The sequence below is a fragment of the Phallusia mammillata genome, chromosome 1 (genome assembly GCF_965637545.1).
Source record: "Phallusia mammillata chromosome 1, kaPhaMamm4.hap1.1, whole genome shotgun sequence".
NCBI lineage: Eukaryota > Metazoa > Chordata > Ascidiacea > Phlebobranchia > Ascidiidae > Phallusia > Phallusia mammillata.
Window position 1 is genome coordinate 25,987,591 of NC_137252.1, and position 21,096 is coordinate 26,008,686.

Here is a 21,096-nt window from a genome sequence, read left to right on the forward strand (position 1 = left end):
ATGAATTTTGTTAAAAATGAATCCCTTTTTCGATGTTCAGCCTAAACTACGCATAACTTTCTTTTGCAGCACATGTGTAAGTGTATTTTAACTACATATTAAATACCTTTTTGCCAGCTAAAACGTGTCCATCCATTGGAAGGATGCGATATTTCAGTGCAACAAACGTTCCTAGCATCCGTTTTAAATCAAAAATCGTAAGCAAAACGTGCGCCCGGGAAATCGCTATTGTTCAATGTTCATTAATTTTGGCTGCAAATGTTTTTTAATTGAGATTTTAACGCAACGTCATTTTGAAAATAGGTAAAATAGGATCAGAATGTTTTTGTACGGACTGACTCTTCAACGAGCCAGCACTATTACACATGCTGTTCATGGAAACTTTTCCGGAACGAAACAGCAAGAAATTGCCGTTGCAAGAGGTAAATTTCATGTTTGATTGTTTGTATCTGTAAATGTGAACGCTAGGTCAAATAACTAAACGTGCAAAAAAACATAACACTTTTTCTAGTTGCAAATTTGTTTTGCATTTACAGGTAAACTTCTGGAACTATTAAAACCTGATCCAAACACTGGAAAAGTTCACACTCTGATCTCAGTTGAAGTTTTTGGTGAAATACGATGTATTATGTCATTTCGCCTCACAGGAGGCAATAAGGACTATGTTGTCTGTGGATCAGACTCTGGTCGAATATGCATTTTGGAATATATACCAAACAAAAACAAATTTGAAAAGGTTCACTTTGTTATTTTCATTGCATAATTTAACATTTGTTAATGTAAACGAATCAATTTTAAATATTTATTTATCAATGCAACATTTTGAAACTTTTTGTGCCCGTTTCATTAAAAATTACCTTGATAAAATAATGTAAGTTTTCATTTTCCATCCATTGCTGTTTTGTACTTGTTGTGTTGTGCCTTCCAATTTTACTACCATTCTATGACTTTCTTACTTTAACTGTTTTAAAGGTGCACTTGGAAACATTTGGAAAGAGTGGTTGCAGAAGAATTGTTCCTGGGCAGTACCTTGCCATTGATCCAAAAGGGCGAGCAGTAATGATAGGTAAACTCTGGCTGCTGTTATTATTATGTAGGGTACATTTTGAACCCAATTAGTTTCATCATACAATGTTCTACTTATTTTAGGCGCAGTGGAAAAACAAAAGCTTGTGTATATTTTAAATCGTGACTCTCAGGCTCGCTTGACTATTTCGTCTCCACTTGAAGCACATAAATCAAATACACTTGTATACCACATGGTTGGAATGGATGTTGGGTTCGAAAACCCCATGTTTGCTTGTCTGGAGTTGGATTATGAAGAAGCAGACACTGACCCAACTGGTGAAACTATACAAACCACACAACAGGTATAACACTGTGGACTTTTTGTCTGTTAAATTTTTTGTTTTCCTGTACATGTCGATGTCAGGGATTATTAACAAAAATAGTGACGCTAGTTGGGGCTGAGACCCCCAGAAGAGTCTTTACCCAAACATTATTTTTGCTGAAATCCGGGGATTGAAGCTTGATTATAATTTTAATAGGGGGTTGGTCATCGTTAAACTGAAGAAAATTATGCAGAAACTAGGCAAAGTTTTGGTATTTTAAATAAAACAAATTATTGTGTGCTATTCTACTAGTAACTATGATGTTAAGACTTGGGGTAAACAATGATATATTCATCAAACATGCTTTTCCAGTGAGTAAATAATCATTTAAAACAGCGCACTGTCCGAAACTGTGTCATTAAGCTAAAAACAATCTTAAGCATACTTTTTAGTTTGGCATCTTTTTAGTTTGGCATCCAGGGAATGGAAGTAAGAATCCCAAAATTTAGTTTTTAGTTATCCAGTCCCAACCCTAATGCTAACCAGTTACAATCTAGTTGGTTGCTTGTTAGAGCTTGAACATTGTATAAATATATAGTAGGCTTTCATCATTTTTTTGAAAGACAAACTGTTAACAGTGTTAAACGATTTTTAGCAGTGTCTTAAAAAAGCAGGATTTTTTATCTTTTATTGTTCATATGTATGATGCAACTAGGATGGACATTTTTCTTTTGATCTAGTTTTGTGTTCCAGACCCTCACATTCTATGAACTTGACCTTGGTCTCAATCATGTTGTACGAAAGTACAGCGAGCCTCTCGACGACCGAGCCAACCACCTGATTTGTGTTCCAGGTGGAAATGATGGCCCTGGAGGTGTTCTGGTGTGTGCTGAAAACTATGTCACTTACAAAAATTTTGGTGACCAACCAGACATAAGAATGCCTATTCCAAGAAGGAGGGTTAGTATTTTATTTCTTTATTGCAGCAATTGTAGGATTGTTGAAGTATTTGAATATGTTTTTGTGTTATATAGAATGATCTTGATGATCCAGAACGTGGTATGATCATTGTTTGCAGTGCTACCCATAAAACCAAATCCATGTTTTTCTTTCTCATACAAACTGAACAAGGAGACATTTTTAAGGTAAACCATGCATGTAGATGTAGATATATCTTAATTAAAATGTCAAGTTATTCACATCTTTTGTACAGACATCTAAATGTATTATTTAGTTTGTAAACCATGAATATTTTTTTTCAGATGAATCTTGAAACAGACGAGGACATGGTCACAGAGATTCGATTAAAATATTTTGACACAGTACCTGTTGCATGTGCAATGTGTGTTTTGCGAACAGGTTTCCTTTTTGTCAATGCTGAATATGGAAATCAGTAAGTTGGCTGTTGTAAGACAAACCAGACAAACAAGTAGGGTTGTAAAAGGTTTTGTTAACAAACCTTTGTCACAGTGTAAGAAATGACATAAGGAAAAAAAAACAAGTTCAAAGTCTTGTTTTTTCAATATTGCTAAATGGAATTCAGTAATAACCTTTACACCAAATATTCTATTGCAAATATTTCATGTTTGCTTGTGTATTGTATTGTACGATTGGCCTTAAAAAAATAATTGACCAAACATACAGATAAGAGTGCACTTTCACAAAAACAGGTGTAAGTACTGATTGAATCATTTGCTTTTAGCTGCCTATATCAAATTGCTCATTTGGGTGATGATGATGATGAAACAGAATTTTCCAGTGCAATGCCTCTTGAAGAAGGCGACACATTTTTCTATGCTCCCAGGCCCCTCAGAAATCTTGTGCTTGTAGATGAACTTGACAGTCTTTCACCAATCATGGCCTGCCAGGTAAACATATTGTCCAATAAAACTACTTTTTTGGCATTTCCAAATAGTGTATAACTTGGTTCTCACATGTTGTTCTAACAGAAAATATTGTTAAGTTGTGTAATGATAAGGTTTTTTTTGGGGGTAGATATCTGATCTTGCAAATGAAGACACCCCTCAAATGTATGTTACATGTGGGAGAGGGCCAAGGTCTTCATTTCGTGTACTGAGGCATGGACTTGAGGTAAAACATAAAACTCATTCCATATGTGTTATTGCACTAGTTTTTGTATTTAGAATTTGGACTGTGTTAAAGCGTGAAGTATAAAGGTTATTCTTACCTAATGAAATTATTGTGACATACCACTACCAGAAAACAGTTTTCCTAAAATTTAAATGTTTGTTTTTGTCATGTTTTAGTATTATAGTAAACAACATTGAGTCTATTAACAGGTTTCTGAAATGGCTGTATCTGAACTGCCAGGTAACCCTAATGCTGTTTGGACGGTAAAGACCAGTGATGATGGTAAGATGTGATTTCAATTTTGAAATGCAGAATTAAAACCATTTTTAACATGTATCTCTTGCAGAGGAATATGATTCCTACATCATTGTGTCTTTCGTTAATGCCACCCTTGTCTTATCCATCGGAGAAACAGTTGAGGAAGTTACTGATTCTGGATTTCTTGGCACAACTCCAACCCTTTCTTGCTCTTTACTTGGTGAAAATGCTCTTGTGCAGGTAGGAAGGAATCATTGAAATGATGTATTCTTGGCAGGGGAATGATCAGGCCACTGATTTATATTCATTACTAGCTACCTGGTGTTCTGTGCTAGACTGAGTGCTATAAATAATACCAACGAGTACGACTACTTCACATAAATTAATAAACAGTAGGTGTAAAAGTTTCTACAAATTAGAAGTTTTGGTTCAAGAATCTGAGTTTAAAAAAGAATACATCCACTGCTTTTTGAAAGCTTTTCTGCAATTTATGCAACTTTACCCAGAAATAGAGTAATGCATTTTTGACTGCTGTATATGGTAACACTTTGTTAAAACATTTGTTACTTATTCAAATTAAGGTTTACCCAGATGGAATTCGACACATCAGAGCTGACAAGCGTGTAAATGAATGGAAAACACCAGGAAAGAAAACTATTTTTAAATGTGCTGTTAATCAACGACAAGTTGTCATAGCTTTGAGTGGTGGAGAACTGGTGTACTTTGAAATGGACCCAGTAAGTGTTGCTACCTTTTTCTTGAACTTTTACCAAAACATGCTGCATCGGATATAATATTAAGTACTAGGACTGGGCTAAAACAGCAAATGTTCTGTTTGGTCGAGCACCGAGCATCGCACATTAATGTTCGGTGCTCGGCTGAGCACGCTTGATGTATTGTGACGTTGCAAACATTCCATATTCCATGCTACTTTTGTCATTACGTCACCAGTGGTGTATTAGGTTGTATAGACCCTAGAAGTCTGTGTTTTCTAATCTAGTAATGCATTTAAAAATCAAAAGTGAGTAAAGTGATTCCATTCAGACACTTACTTTGTACTAACAATGATTGTGAAAACACCTTTAATTAACATTAGTTCATTAAGTCGATTAGTTATTTATTAAAACTTTAAATCGCCAAATGATATCATTTGCCTTTGGGGGGCTTAGCACTGAGCCTGTGTTGCTCAGTTGATAGAGTGGGTCATGGAAAGGCTTCTTTTATGGGTTTGAATCTCAGCGCAGGCTAAATGCAACCATAAAAAACAAAAAAAAAAATGCTTTTAACTTTTTGAGTCTCTTAGAAACACTTCTAATTCTCTTTATATTTACAGTCTGGTCAACTGAATGAATATACAGAGCGAAAGGAGATGAACAGTGAAGTGGTTTGCATGGACCTTGGTAAAGTTCCTCCCACCGAGCAACGCACAAGATTCTTGGCCGTTGGCCTTGCTGACAACACAGTACGAATAATTTCTCTGGACCCACAGGCAAGTTCCTATCGTAAAGCTGATTTCTAAAACTGACCAAATGTTAACCATTGATTATTATCAAGCACTGTGTAGTGCTACGAAATACTATTTATTTGCTGAGGCAATTCTTGTTGCATTATTTAGGGCTTAAATGACAATTCCGCTGTATAAAAATATATTTCCACTTATTTTGGAACCAACCCTAAAAAGTTTGAGAACCACAATCTGCAATACAGTGCAACTGGTACAAAAATTGTGTTAAACTTTCAGCAAATTTTCGTACTCATGGCTTTCAGTTTAAGTTCTACACAAAAAATTTTGCCCCCTTTGTAGGACTGTTTGCAACCGTTAAGCATGCAAGCTCTGCCTGCCACCCCAGAATCAGTAGCCATCATTGAAATCGGTGGTGGTGAAGATGAAACTGGAGCTCAAAGAGCATCTGGAGGTTTTATGCTCAACATCGGTCTTCAGGTAAATGATGAAATAATTTAGGGTTGTTCAAAATTCTAGGTAACGGTTTCAGCTATAGTACAATTTATGTTGACTTGTTCAAATACAGTTTTTAAACTAAACAAGGTAAATCTTAATTGCAGCGTTTTAAACCTACCTTTCTTTGATGCATCAATTTAACACTCGGACAGCAAGACATGTTTTTTAGCATTTTTTTTTAGCTTAGAGCAGGGCTACTCAAACTTTCCTGCTCTGCGACCCCATTTCAAAACAGAAATTTCCCTGCGACCCCATTGATGGGTATAGCCCAGGGGTGCACAACCTTTTCGCTATGACAGCCGCATCACATATCTTTATTTCACAATTGCCTGCTTGCTTTGGTTTTAAAATTACTGATGTAAAGAAATACTTATATTATATATGTATATATATACTAGGGATGTGCAAAAACTGCAAGTGTTCTGTTTGGTCGAGCACCGAGCATCTCACGTTAATGCTCGGTGCTCGGCCGAACAGGCTCGGTGCATTATGACGTCACAAAAAATCCCCTTTCTACGTTTTAGATCTACCAAACAGCTTTTAAGGCCTCTTACGTCACCGGCGGTGTTTTATTAAGCTGTACGTGCCCATAAAGTACGCGTTTTTCCACCATCAAAGTGCATTTAAAAATCATTCGTATCTGTTCATAGACACCCTTTGGAACACTAGTTACATATGTTAGCAGGCATGAATATGCAAATTTAACGCTCGGGTCAGTTTGTGCAACTGCTTGGCCGAGCACCGAGCATTAAAAACAGCGATGCTCGGTACCGAGTACTCGGGTACTGGCTCGGCTCGGCACATCCCTAATATATACCATCTAATAGCCCCTAAAAAAACTTGACACACAGATTGACAGTCTGATCTTTTATGACGTCATAATCTATATTCTGACATTTGTGGTATGGTGCATACGGCTACTGGTATGGCGCATACGGCTACTAGGCTGGTAATACTCTTTTGAAAATCAAAATAATTTGAGTTTTTATTTACGTCACTGTCGCCAGTGCATATATTCTAATAAACATGTCCACGGCCGCACAAACTCATCTCTGGTGCCAATGAATGTACGCACATATACCATTTATTGGGACTGACATAATAACGCATAATGTTTCGCGACCCCAAAATTCTATTCCCCACAGTTTTGAGAAGCCCTGGCTTCGAGAATACATAAAAAGGATATTTGGTGTTTTTTGTTTCTCAAATTGTTTCGTTTTTAATTAGAATGGTGTTTTGCTGCGAACTGCATTGGACAGTGTGACAGGAGATTTGTCCGACACAAGAACCAGATACCTTGGCACCCGACCTGTGAAACTATTTAAAGTGCTCATGCAGGTAAACCAAGTATTAATACATTTGTAAAATCAATAGGCTATTCATGACATGTTGCAATATTTATTGTTTTTAATAGTTTTAGCGCGCAAAAATCATCAACTGTTTTTTTTTCTTTCAAGTTTTTCAAACAATACCATCTTTAAAGTTTTAAATCTAAACTTTACAGTTTTTACACCTAAAACTAATAGATTGTTACATGGCATATATTTCTGATCATCCTAAAATAAGTGTGCTAACTTTGCCTTTTACAAGCAACAGCAATTTTGACTCATTAATTTACTTGTACACAGTGTAAATTTTGCATTCATTGCAACTCAATTTTCGGGTTCTATGTTGTTTGAATGTTCTTCGTTTTTCTACAGGGTTCTGATGCAGTGCTTGGTATGTCAAGTCGAACTTGGTTGAGCTACCAATATCAGAACAGATTCCATCTTACTCCACTTTCCTATGACAGCCTCGAGTTTGCTTCAGGTTTTGCATCAGAACAATGTCCAGAAGGAATTGTTGCCATTTCCACCAACACTTTGAGGTGTGTGCATTTTTCACAGGACATATTTGTTCACATGTTTTTTAAGTACTTGTGACAAATATATTTTATTGTGATAGGATTTTGGCACTTGAAAAGCTGGGCACAGTTTTTAACCAAGTGTCCACTAGTCTTCAGTATACACCAAGAAGGTTTGCTGTGCACGCTGAATCAAATCATGTCGTGATTATCGAAACTGATCACAACACATACACAGACGAGACGAAAGAGAGAAGAAAACAACAAATGGCAGAGGTTGTGCAATAAATAAAACATCTAGTTTTTACAGTGTGTTGCTGTAATTTTTAGGTCACCTCAATTGAAAGGTATCTGTGGTGTTATTAAGGCAACCAGACATACATTATTTGTGTTTGTGGGTTGTTTGGTAGACGTTTGCGCAGTGTTTGGTAGACATTTGCGTGTTAACAGCCTTTTGACTTCAGATTAACAATTGTTGCTCAACACCTCTAGTGGTCTAAATTTTTGACATTGGCCCATGTGGACAAATTTTATAGGACTGTTTATTGGGTCATTTATTGGGATTTTTTTAAACAGTGTTGGAATTGAATGAAATTTAGACAGCATGCAATGGCAAAAATGTGCTAATCCACCCTTCTAGTTTAGTTTAACTTTCCTTTGCTCTGTTTTTTGCATAAAGGTATTTTTTTGATAGGAAATGATTGAGGCAGCAGGAGAAGATGAAAAAGAATTAGCCGCAGAAATGACAGCTGCCTTTCTAAGGGAGAATTTGCCAGAAGATAAATTCGGATCTCCAAAAGCAGGTCCTGGAATGTGGGCATCCCAAATCAGGCTCCTTAACCCTGTGTCTGTAAGTTTTTTTCCAGCTTTTACAGTAACTTTATAGTGGGAGTATCATATACCATATAAAAGGGGCTTCAGCTAAAACTGCAAGCCTACTCATGACTATGCTATGTAGAACAGTTTCAATATATTGGTATACTTTACAAAATAAATTGAAAACCAAACTTGGAAAATGCTGCCAATTCTTCTGTTTTTTGTGTGAATAATGATAGGGTTTTTAAACTTTTAACTGACAATACCATCATTGTCACAGCTTTGAATGTTTTCAACCTTTTTTTGATAAATACATCATTTTAAATATTTTCTTTCCTTCCTGATACACCACTAAGTTAGTAGCAAATGGAAAATTAAACAAATATCATTTAAATTGGATGTCACATCTACTTGAAACAAAAATGCTATTAGAACTTAAAACACTGTTCCAACTGTATCTGAACTTCTCCCAAGTAGGGAATGACTGGCGTGAATTTTCTTACATTTAATCCACTTCACAGGGCGACACTCTTGATAAGGCGTGCTTAAACCAGAATGAGGCAGCAGTCAGTATCTGCATGTGCAAGTTTGCAAACCATGGTGAACAGACCTTTATATTGGTGGGGGTGGCCTGTGATTTGCAGCTTAATCCACGACAGCCTAAAGGAGGAGGCGAAATTCACACTTATTCCATCAATAATGAAGGAACAAAAATTGAACTTTTACACAAGGTGACTGTTTTTTGCATAACTCTGTTTAAAGTTGGTGAAATACTATGTTGAAGTATAATAAATAATTGGTAATCAAGCATTTCAGTAAGTTATTGTAAGTTTTCGACTTTTTTTTTGAGGGAGCAAATAAATGGACAAACTAAACAATTTAATTTTACTGGAAAATAATAAAATTGGTCTTTGTTACCAATTCTGTTCACCATTAAGTGCACAGAGGTTTAGCGAATCAAGTTACAACTAGCAAGAAAATACAAGCCAACATTTGTGTAAAATACATAATGTTTCAACATTTATGCTGTAAACATCAGATGAAATGAAACCAAATATTAACTTGTATTGTCGTAGTCATAATATTTAGAACTGTATCCAAATTACAGCTAGATAATAAAAAACTTTTTTAAACCTTGTAATGTTAATTCAGACTATGGTTGATGAGGTACCTTCTGCCATTTGTGCTTTCCAAGGCCGGGTTTTAATTGGAGTTGGAAAACTAATACGAGTGTATGACCTTGGAAAAAAGAAACTTCTGCGAAAATGCGAAAACAAGGTAAAAGTTTTTTTCATAGGAAGGTGAGTTGATGCATAGTCATACCTCTTGCATGCAAGCAGTGGTGGGATTCAGCCGGTTCTATAGAACCGTCTCACGAAATTTGATGAGATCAGCAAACCGGTTAGCATTACTGGTGGCTGTCAATGGACTTTTTGTAACAGAACCGGCTGACAAGAAAATTGAATCCCACCACTGCATATGAGTCAATTTGGTCCTAATCCAATTAAATCAAAGTATCTTGGACATCATGCAGGACATGAATGTTGGGCCAAGAACATATGCCAACCCTTGTGCTCTTCCATACTGGCAATTTGTGAATACGTTCGTCGTTACATAAGATTTGTACATTTTTTTATTTCTGGATATTCATTGGTGTCGCATAAATGCAAAACTTGTGTTATTTTTGACAACTGACTGGACTTAAATATAAAATAGTCCAATGACACTGAATTAGAATCAATATCCTATTTGTTCTGTACAGCACATCCCAAACTATATAGTAAGCATTCATTCAATTGGACACCGCATTCTGGTCTGTGATGTGCAAGAATCAGTTCACTGGGTTAGATACAGAAGACACGAAAACCAGTTAGTTGTATTTGCTGATGACACTTATCCACGATGGGTGACTTGTGCGACAATACTTGACTGGAACACTGTTGCCCTGGCAGACAAATTTGGAAATATTGCCATAGTAAGTGTTTTGTCATAGAATTCAAGAAAAGACATAAAAAGTACTGTATTGTTTACAATTATTGACTATATTTTTGTGTGAAAAGTTGTGCTATACTTTTAACATGGCAAATAAAATGTTTAGTTTTAATTTTAACACCTGAAGCGAAACCCCAATCGCCTTGCCATATGGGAATGTTTGGGAGACTGGCTGATTCGGTACAATGCTTTTAATAGGCCTGGCATACTATGATCAAATCTCAAACATGTTTAGTTTAGCAAGCCCTGGGTAGGTTTTAATTACATCGCAGGTTAGATTTTCTGGACCATGTAGGAAAGTGACTTGATTGTATATTGCATCTCTCTTGACATACTGTGATTTGCTTTTAGTTAGACACATTTGCATTATAAAACCTTCTATCCATTCTTCTGCTTTATTGGTAATAAAACATTGTTTTCCACTTTTAGCTTCGTCTGCCTTCTGACACAAATGATGATGTACAAGACGACCCAAGTGGAACAAAAGCCCTTTGGTCAAGAGGAATTTTAAATGGAGCCATGCAAAAAGTGGAGTGAAACCCTTACTTAGGCCACATAATTCATATAGCCCTCATTATTTAAAAGGTTTATGTTTAAGGGTGACTTGCTGTGCTCATATCATGTGGGTGAAACTATCTTGTCATTGCAAAAGACCACACTTATCCCTGGTGGCTCAGAATCTCTTGTATACACCACTTTGTCTGGAGGGATTGGAATGTTGGTACCTTTCACTTCACATGAGGTAAAGTCAGTGGTGTATGTTTTTTTGGTTGCCATTGCCACGGTGACAGTTTTAACACAATAATACTGTCAATAAAAATTGGAAAACAATTTTTCATGTGAAATAAAATGTTTGTTTCAAAAGGATCATGACTTTTTCCAACACTTGGAAATGCACATGAGAAATGAAAATCCGCCATTGCTTGGTCGTGACCATCTTGCATACAGATCTTTTTACTTTCCTATCAAGGTAACATTAAATAGTCCCTGTAAAATAGTGGTTGGCATTGTTCACAAAGGTCCTAATCCTTTATTGGCCACAGTTCGCACGGGTTCTATAGAACCATCTCATGATATTTTATTAGATCTGCGAACTGGTTAGCATTACTGGTTACTGTCAATGTACTTTTTGTAACAGAACTGGCTGAAAAATAAGACTTTTCTGACAGAACCGTCTGACAAAAAATTTGAATGCCACCACTGAATGTAGGAAGTGTTTTTCATTGCAAGCAAGAATTTTCAGCCTCCCACTTGTTATCTTGGAGTGCTTAAAAGAATTAGGTTGTGTGAAGACAGGCTTGGTTTAGAATGTTTTATTACACATGTAGTGATTTATCAACATGAAAAATGCTCAAATTGTAGTTGTACACAAATGTTTTTTTAGAATGTTATTGATGGCGATTTGTGCGAGCTCTTCAACTCCATGGACTACTCGAAGCAAAAAAGTGTAGCAGAGGAACTAGACCGAATTCCAGCCGAGGTAAATCATTTGCTTCCAAAACAAATGTGCATAATATTTCTGTTTAATATGATGATAGACCTTTGTCAGATTTGACTTGAAGAACAATGGTCCCTCTAATCTGATCACTAAAACATAATTATTAGGCTGTAGAAAAGGTTTTAAACATCTATGAGTTGGTGATAAGGTGGTTGTTGTTTTTATTTCAAAGGTTTCCAAAAAATTGGAAGACATCAGGACCAGATATGCCTTCTAGTAGCATAGAATGTGATTTGGGTGTACAAACCATCATATGATTCAAATTGTGTACAGTAAAAATGTGCTGATGACCAAATACAAGCAGATTTTGTAAACATTGATCGAGTTGATGCCCTTTAGAGGTTTTCTAACACAACATGACCCCTTTACAAACACATAAAAGAAGTTTTACTACCAGAGTTGGATCATCACATAAATTTACCATCAAATGTCACTGGAAGGTTTGGAAACAGTCCTGTGAGTTGCTTTGCTAAACAGTCCTGGAAAAGGTTTTTGTAATATAGATAAAATCATTTAGAGTTGGGTTGCGTCCTTCTCAAAAGTGCTTGGCAGCCCCTAGGTTGAGAAACGCTCGTCAAAGATGTTAAATGGTAGAAGCGGAATTGTTTGTAGGTTCTCATGAAACCATAGTTCTTAAGCCTTCTGCTCCAAATGAGATTTCTATCAATGTATTGTTCTTGTTTAGGCATGTTATTTAAAGGCTACAAAGTTTTAGCCGTTACCGCTCCCTTTTTTGCTTTCTCCAGACACATGTGCTACTGAGATGGTACAGTTGAATGAAATTTTTAAACATTGTATTTTATTTGCTCTGTCTCAAGCATTTAATTAGGTGATTAACATACATCTGTAATATCAGGACACCTTTTGTTTTGCCCTTTTGTAGGTTTTTGATCTTATTTTTACTCCCCTCTGCAATAAATTATTTTGCACAAACCACTAAACCTTTCAGTGTTTTCACCCCCCAAAAAACACAACAATCAACAGTTTATAAACAGAGTAAAAGAGTTTTATTGTTTTACGCTCCAATGCGAAACAAGCTCTCCGCTTAACAGTGTGCTGAAACCAAAAACTGACCAGCAGTTAATCAATATTTCCTCATTTTGCAACCATTGTTGCCATCATCTATTTGATAATTTTTCACAAACTTTTTGTGCAATAGCCCGAATACTTAGTGCCTGTAAAGAAAAAAAAACATTTTGAGGAAATGTTTAAAACCAACACAATTCAATACGTTTAAAGTTTAAACTACCTCTAATGACTCGGGGCTTTCTATAACAAATGGAGTTCCTTTGTCTGAAAATTCGGAAATATTTTCATGTAGTGGCACATCACCTGTTAAAAACATTCATAAGTTTTTTGGCTGAAGTTACAAACCCAATTTGATCTTACCAAGTATTTCTAAGTCCATGATCTTTGTAAGTTTCTCAAGCTTGTCTTTTCCAAAAATGTGAGTCTTTTGTCCACAATTTGAACACAAATACACACTCATGTTTTGTACTAGGCCTAGAACCTAAAAATTTACTAGTGAAACTGCAGCACAGTCTCATTCTTACACAGTTATTGCAACCAGTGTTTTTTTAAGGTGTTTTGGGTGTCCCCAAATTTTTCCAGGGGTTTCCCAAAAAGCAAATATGGCTATTTTTTGGTATTTAAATGAAACACTTGGGGTCTCTTAAAACTACTTAGCGGTCACCCAAACCAAACCTTAAAAAAACCCTGATTGCAACCACATAAAATAAGCTTAATCCGCTAAATTTTTCATTCACATGTGATTTTTATAAATACTGCGACTTACTGGTACACTCATCTTTTTAAACATTTCAACTCCTCTCCGCACATCAGTTAATGCAATGTCTTGAGGAGTGGATACAATCACAGCACCTAAACACCAAAAATAATTGCTTACATGAATTTTTGAAAAATAAATGAGCAATGAAACATTATGTTTACCTGATATTGGAACATTTTGTATGATTGACAACGGAACATCACCTGTGCCAGGGGGCATGTCTACAATCAAAACATCAATATTTTCCCAATAAACCTACAAAACATGCAATTTATACATTAAAATACTCACACAGAAAAACTATTTTATTAATCTGAGGTGTGCACAAAAAACATGGAAAAAATTGATACCTTCCATAAAAGTTGCTGTACTGCTTGCATAACCATCATTCCTCTCCATACAACAGGGGCATTCTCGGGAATCAGAAATCCCATTGACATGCTTTAAAATACACAAACAATGTATCCTGAATGAACATTTTGCAAGCTTAAGTGTACAGCACTCAATTACCAAGGCATGCCATGATTAAAGGGGGGTATCATCAGACCATCTGTAAGAGATTTTACCAAGTTGCTATGCTGTTAGTGGTGGTTGACTGCATTCTACAAACCTTTGTTTACTTCTGGTTTTTGGTTGATCTGCATTAGCTTTGGAATTGATGGACCAAATATGTCGGCATCCAACAGCCCCACTTTGACTCCATTCTATAAGTTTACAAAAAGCAATAAGGTTTTTTACAACACATGTTGTTTTCGGAGTTATTCAATTTTCACATTAAAATTAATTTTTACAAACCTGTGTCATTCCCAACGCAATGTTTACACTGATAGTTGATTTTCCAACACCACCCTTTCCTGAAGCAACTAAAATAATATCTTTAACCCCTGGTATAGGTTTCTTTTTTGGCAGTCCTCTTCCCATAACATTTTGCTGATCCTTTGAACGACATAAAGGCAATTCCGGTTTGTTGAAAAAAATAACTGTTTTTCCATTTTATATATATATATATATACATAGCACAAAAATTTTTTAGGATGTTTTGTTAGGTTACCTTTCCATTTTGCGATGAAAGTTTTTTGGCACAGAATGCAATCAGATTCCTTTTTACCACTTGTTCTGTAATTTTTTTAAAACTACGCATAAACAACATTTTGATAAAACAGTGCTCCAATTTTCCACAATATATTGCTTTGGTGTAGTCTATTACAAACCTAAATCTACACAAACAAATTACAAATTTTAGTGAATTCTCAAACACTGAAAAATGATATTGCACAATGAAGGTAAAAGACAACACAAAACAACACTCTTTAAAAAAATTGACTGACGTATATCGACAAAAGCACAACATGCAATGATTTGCAATTTTTTTGAGTACAACACAATAAAATACACCAGCATGTTAATTTTTGGAGAAAAAATACCAGTATGTAATAATAACATGGATTATGATTTTTTTACTTTCAAAACCATGTCTTTTACAAAGTTTAAATCCTTATTTCTCATTTTAGCTACTTGTAGCATCGTATTCAGAAAACCTCCAGTTTGTAGGTTACTTCTTTGCATGGAGTGATACCGACTTGCAGAGGATCTTGTGATTATTATCGGTTGCTTGTTGTCCTTATTCAACATTTTCATGGCTTTTTTTCTAAGAATTTTTTGAGCAGCAGGATAGTTCTTCACAACCTCATTAAGGTCATTTTTGAGCAGTAAAAACAAAGTAGTATAACCAGGACTGTAGATGTTTGCTGTTCTTCGATTACCTCCCCCAATAGCTAATAAACTGATCTCTCCAAACGCTGTCCCAGGGTACAAAGAAGCAAAAATGGTTGACTTTGAATCTCCTACCACCTGGACCATTCCATTAGTTATAATGTACATTTCTCTGCCCACCTCCCCTTTCTTACACACATAATCTCCAGGCAGATATAGAACTGGCTTCAGTTTCAATAACAAATCATACAGCAACTGTCTATCACATTCTTTAAAAATTTCAACTTTGCTCAGGACATCCATGTGCACGTTAATAGCCAAATCTGTGTGCATTTTGTCTGGCATTTGCTTAAGTAGTGCATTTTCGTCAAGAATTCTTTGAGTATTCCAGGTGTACTCAAACCAGAGGCGAACTTTACGTTGTATGTCAACTGGTATGTGATTCTTTTGCATGTAATTTATACACGAATTTTTCTGAGATCGATACAATTCTTCCGCTGCAGTTGCAGCATGAACTGAGTCTCGAACTTGACCAATTACAACAGAAAAAATAAACAAGCCACCAAAGTAGTTAACAAGCTGTATCATATATTCAACAGTGGTGTCTGGTTCAGGAACGTTACCAATAGTTATAGTTGTCATAAATGCCCAAAAATAACACCTCACATAAGCATTGCCTTCCAAATTGTAACCCCAAGGACTTTTGAAATCACCTACATATGAGATGTAGTAGTACAGACATGCATCAAGATGAATGACATACAACAAGTACCCAGTTGTGCGAAACACTCTAAAAACATAAGCCTGTTTCAAAATCATTTCAAATCTGTCATTAAACTCATAGTATGAGTCCAGTTTAAATAAACGATTAACTCGGAAAACTGCATTGACTCCGAACTTCAAATAAAGCAAGTCAGTAGGCAGAAGAGAAATCACATCTCTTCGAAATCGCCAAGTGGACAAGTAATATTTTACAGTTAGTTTTTGGTCAGTTTGAATCACTCCACCTAATAAATACTGCCTTCGAACTTGAAATACAAGCATATCAATCAGATACACACTGTCAGCAACATAGTCCATTGTGAGCCAGTTGAGCAGAGAATCCTTTGTTTGGTATGGAAAGGTCATTCTTAATGGTACACACGATGCATTGTACATAAAGCAGAGAGTCACCAAAAACTGCCATATTAAGTATACTGTATCCGTGTCTGGATTAATTGTATCTGGAAACTTGTAGTTAATGATCACAGAAAGAAAGTTGCGGTGCGTAACTTCCTGGTTCTGAAACATAGAATCCTTGTTTCCATGGTTTTCACCCTCTTCTTCACCACCAGATTCTCCGGAACTGCTGTCATCTTCAAACAAATGTTTCTCCATACGTTTTGCCCGCACATGACATTTTTTGTGCCACTTTTGATAGGCATGTATTACTGCCGGAGATTGACATTTCTTTTTCACTACATCAATGTCCACATCGTCCATAAACGACGATTGCTCATCCATTGTAGTTTATTTGCATGTGCAATAATTTAAACTGAAAAAATTGGCTAACCTGATTACAATTCACGTGCTGGCCAACGCTCAAAACAATACCAACCAACGGCAAAAACGGATCTGAAATGCATTTGCACTGCGCTATTTTATCTGCTGTACAATGAACAGTTGTTTCGGACGTAAATCCATCTAAACAGGCGTTAGTGGGATTACGTGCGTTACGTTTCGTTTTATCCGATTACAGAATTATTGAAATCCCATGATACGCTCTGCTGATTTAGGACATAAACAAATCTGCACGCGGTTACACAGACATCACATGAAGTTGAGTCGCAATTTTTAAAACTGGGTAACGAAAGAATCTTCCGTATTTTCGATTGTAAGCAGCGGCTTATAAAGTCTGACTCACGAGAATGCTGTAGCAGTAAAGTTACCTACGTTTTGGACAGCTCAGCCACGAGTTTGGTTTCAGCAAGCGCACGAAATCATTTAACTTGATGGAGCAAAACTCCCTGCAGATCAGCTACATCTTTCTGACAACCAGGGCGTTAAGTGGCGGGACTGACAAGAAAGTGTCGTTATTTTATTTTTTACAAAGCAATTTAAACTTTCAAATTAAACAATGACAAACAAAATAACGCTACTTTACAATATATACAATAATATGGTTATATTTCAATTTTTACACTTTTGGTCTGATTTTTATTTCTGAACGTTTTCGAGAAACAGGATTCCATTTATTTGACGTGTCATCTGTTGTTTGTTCGTTAAAATATTTTCCGTTTAAGTTTGAATAGTGACAATGGTTGTACCACCACGCTCCGATGAATTGCGCCGCACAATTCGTATTACCACCTCGGTCGTGATCTTGATCTTTGGTCGTAAATTCCATTTGATTGTGATAATCCAACCAATCACCTAAAGTAACAGCAATATTTTGAAGCATGAATAACTTGACAAATCAGAGATTCTATAATGATCAAATTTAAAATTATTATTTTTCGACAGACAAAAACTTTCGCATACCTGCATTACCACTGTATCCTCCGACAGTCAAGCGGTAAAACGTGTCAGCAGATCCAATGCTGAAGTTGCTGTTTGATAAAAAATGATGAAATTATATTATTATATGAAAATGCAGAATGACTAACAATAGCCTACGTATAATGCAGGAAAAGTTACAGAGCAGCTGTGCATAAGAATCTGTTTTGCGACATTATTCCCGATGCAATAAAATCGTCTTGTTACACGGACACACAAACAAGATGCAAAAAATTGCTTATTTAATCAAAGACGGATCAAACTCATTTATCCCACCTATATTTTGCGTAAACTTTAGTTGAATCGAAGTTTTCCAAGTCAATCCGAAGTTCGTGAGGTTTCCAAGCTGTGAGTTTATGCATCAACTGCAAACCTGATGAATATAAACTAGTAGATAGCCCATTTGCCCCCTTCACTCGTGATTAGTTGCCCACCTTTAATCGCTTTGTTTGCTTTACATTAGCCACTAATTCCGTCAATTTTTTGCAACAGTGTCTCGAAAGTTTGTTAAGGTAGGTTTGGTCCCGTTCCTAAAAGAAAACGCTTGGGCAAGTCGATAGTTTATAAACTCCGAAAATAGTCTTGCGGAAACAACAGTGTGTAAATTATCACTATGTTGTAAAGAGCGGAAAAGGGCAGCGGAAACGAAAAGATCAAAAATTGAACTTTTTTGTGTGAGTTGAGTTGAGTTAATTTTGCTCGGTGAAAATAATCGCATCGTCACAACTGGACTAGAACGAGCCATAAGCTGAAAATTCAGGTATACGTTTAACGTTGGGAAGGTTTAAGGCCCGGAATAACTGATTTGGCTGATATGCGCTGCAGCTACACCGATATTATCAGGCGTTACATGACTAAGAAGAGCTGGGCGCCGTGGGAAATTGTGACAAGGAAGAGGAAAAAAATGTCTACCGAAGCAAACTCTGTAGAATAGTTTCAGGCGCCAGAAAAAGGACTTATTTACCAATCCAAAACTCTTCAGTCAGTGAACCGAATCCTCTTTCGTATTCATCCCAACCTCTGTAGAAATCAGTTGAACCATCGTATCGTTTCTGTACAACCTGAAATTATTAACACATTGTGTCATTACATAAAAGCATACTGCTCACGATAAATTTACAATGTATCATTAAATCGTGATTTAAGTTCACAAACTGGACAGGAAACTGACCAGCCATCCACCACCGTCTGTTTCCATGTCACAATATCCCTGATATGGATACGGTAAGTTGAGAGAAAAAATACCACTGTTGTTGAAACCTTTACTTTTTGCATCTTTGCAACTTGTTGACTGCAAACGAGCGATAGTTTCTGTAAAATATAACGAAAGGTATCCAAACAAACAATGACAAAGAACTTAACTTTGATATGTTGCAATTCTACACAATACATTATGATTAAAAATTGTGTTACATTATCACCTGACAACCTTACGCACCCAGAGCGCTTTGGAGATTATCTTCCAATAATTTCACTTTTGTTTCCATTTTGTTGAATGCATCTTCCCAAGTATCATTTGCTCCTTGTTCTCCCTTGATTCCCTGCAAACCACGAGGCCCAGTCATACCTGGGGGACCTCTTTTTCCTGGAGGACCAGCAGGACCTGGTATGGGATCTTCATTATTGCCACCACAAGTAAGAATCACCTGATTTGCTCCTTGGCATTGTGTGGAAATTGTAAGAGTTGAGATGCACAGTATTGTCACTCTTAAAATTGTAGTGGACATTGTGCAAACAGTTTTGTAAATGGCTTATTTTAAGACTGTAAAAAATACATAACAAATGAGCCCACCAATCCCAAAAAATGTGTACCATTGTAGTTCAATTATAATTATATGCTTCGTTATACTATTTTTAAAAATTTTATGCTAATTATATGCTATTTTTAAAATTTCGCTTTGGAGTTTGTTTGATGCCGACAGTGTTTTGAACACATTTACAGCCAAGTCAATTGATTGGTTTGCAGACGTCTGATGCAAAATGATCACAAATAAATTGGAATAACAACAACACTTTGCTCGATAACTAACTGTTACTCAAGTAGGCCTATGCTCTTTTCAATGTTCTATTCTGTTGCCAAAAGTTCTTGTTTTGTATACATTTGTAACACTTCTCCTGTTTTGAATAGTGTGGTACCCAAATGTAAATTTCCATTATATGAACAACTGTAAAAAGGTAAACAGTACAGAAAAAACTGCATTGCATTCCTATTTCCAGCTTAGCAACAACTGCTGACTTTCTTGCCTCGTTGGGCCACGCCCTAATGTTAAGTCACGGATATTACGTCATGCGTTATAAAAAAAACATAGTAGAAAACAGGACAACCTCTTGTGACTATCGAACTGTAGTCATAATAAGCAAGGCAAAATCTATACATGTGACACGTACTTAATTGTTTGCACCAAATTTCCATTCTGCTGCTTTCATATTAAAATGTTAAAAGGCCCAATCAAGCATTTGGAAATACATGCGTTTTTTTTTTAAAAAGACCTGTTCCAAATGATCAAGATTATTTTAACACTATTTTATACATGGTTTATTAAATTTTGATGAATTGATTTTTATTATGGACCTATTTTTATATTTATAAAAGTGATTGCGAAACAGGATACCATCTATTGGAGTTCAGACCAGTTCTTTCTCCGTTGTAATAATTTCCATTTAAATTTGTCAAGTGTCTATTCCCACCAAGTTCCACCAACATCCACCACACAATTTGTACTATATTGATCATGATCTTGATGTTTTGTTGTAAATGCCATTTTATCGTGTTGACTCAACATAACTCCTGAATACGATTCAACTGCATGTAAAAAAACAGCTCGACGATAAACTAATTCTAAACTTAACCCATTCAGGTGTTGCCTGCCCACAGATAATAACAACAACAACAAATAAACTTGCTTTATTACTCAAATGCAAAAAAAAACAGGTATACCAATCGAAAAGTCTTCAGTCATGGAAACGAATCCTTCTTCATGTTCATTACTGATATTTTGGAAATGAGATGACATGTCGAATTTGAACACGGGTCGAACAGTTGACTTTTGTTGATTGCTGTATGCAGAGATATCTTCTGGGATGTAAACGATCTGTTATCAAAAAAAATGCACGTAAATAAACACTATTTTTCGTATTTATGTAGATGTTCTTTGTATACGAGTTGTGGTAATAATTTAGAAAGCCTGTTTTACGTTGTTTCTTCATGTCGGTATTCCAGGAAATTTGATTTTAGTTAGATGTATGGTACCTTTGTTGTATCATAATAAA

The 21,096-nt window shown here is 35.9% G+C and overlaps 4 protein-coding genes across 4 annotated transcripts; 1 reads left to right on the top strand and 3 right to left on the bottom strand.

Annotated features, from left to right (window-relative positions):
* Positions 1-243: 243 nt before the first annotated feature.
* Positions 244-12,103, top strand: LOC145208993 (splicing factor 3B subunit 3-like). Its single transcript, XM_080079246.1, has 26 exons — positions 244-422; positions 537-736; positions 973-1,066; positions 1,150-1,370; positions 2,085-2,291; positions 2,366-2,476; positions 2,594-2,724; positions 3,034-3,199; positions 3,327-3,422; positions 3,632-3,704; positions 3,769-3,920; positions 4,262-4,417; positions 5,014-5,169; positions 5,485-5,622; positions 6,868-6,978; positions 7,341-7,507; positions 7,585-7,759; positions 8,178-8,333; positions 8,821-9,030; positions 9,452-9,577; positions 10,062-10,274; positions 10,721-10,819; positions 10,890-11,033; positions 11,157-11,261; positions 11,676-11,771; positions 11,962-12,103. The coding sequence occupies exons 1-26, from the start codon at positions 320-322 to the stop codon at positions 12,004-12,006; spliced, it is 3,651 nt and encodes a 1,216-aa protein (XP_079935372.1). The 5' UTR covers positions 244-319; the 3' UTR covers positions 12,007-12,103.
* Positions 12,104-12,781: 678 nt separating this feature from the next.
* Positions 12,782-14,929, bottom strand: LOC145208997 (iron-sulfur cluster transfer protein NUBPL-like). The gene is made up of 10 exons (XM_080079249.1): positions 14,630-14,929; positions 14,374-14,514; positions 14,189-14,282; positions 14,089-14,128; positions 13,929-14,019; positions 13,740-13,833; positions 13,585-13,670; positions 13,179-13,299; positions 13,039-13,121; positions 12,782-12,964 (listed from the first exon to the last, which is right to left on the bottom strand). The coding sequence occupies exons 1-10, from the start codon at positions 14,927-14,929 to the stop codon at positions 12,908-12,910; spliced, it is 1,107 nt and encodes a 368-aa protein (XP_079935375.1). The 3' UTR covers positions 12,782-12,907.
* On the bottom strand, positions 14,795-17,168 carry LOC145208995 (cyclic nucleotide-gated channel beta-1-like). Its single transcript, XM_080079248.1, has one exon. The coding sequence runs from the start codon at positions 16,792-16,794 to the stop codon at positions 15,025-15,027; it is 1,770 nt and encodes a 589-aa protein (XP_079935374.1). The 5' UTR covers positions 16,795-17,168; the 3' UTR covers positions 14,795-15,024.
* Positions 17,169-17,354: 186 nt separating this feature from the next.
* LOC145208998 (microfibril-associated glycoprotein 4-like) lies at positions 17,355-19,580 on the bottom strand. Its single transcript, XM_080079250.1, has 6 exons — positions 19,265-19,580; positions 18,998-19,137; positions 18,791-18,887; positions 18,103-18,199; positions 17,812-17,879; positions 17,355-17,703 (listed from the first exon to the last, which is right to left on the bottom strand). The coding sequence occupies exons 1-6, from the start codon at positions 19,551-19,553 to the stop codon at positions 17,468-17,470; spliced, it is 927 nt and encodes a 308-aa protein (XP_079935376.1). The 5' UTR covers positions 19,554-19,580; the 3' UTR covers positions 17,355-17,467.
* Between the last annotated feature and the right edge of the window lie 1,516 nt (positions 19,581-21,096).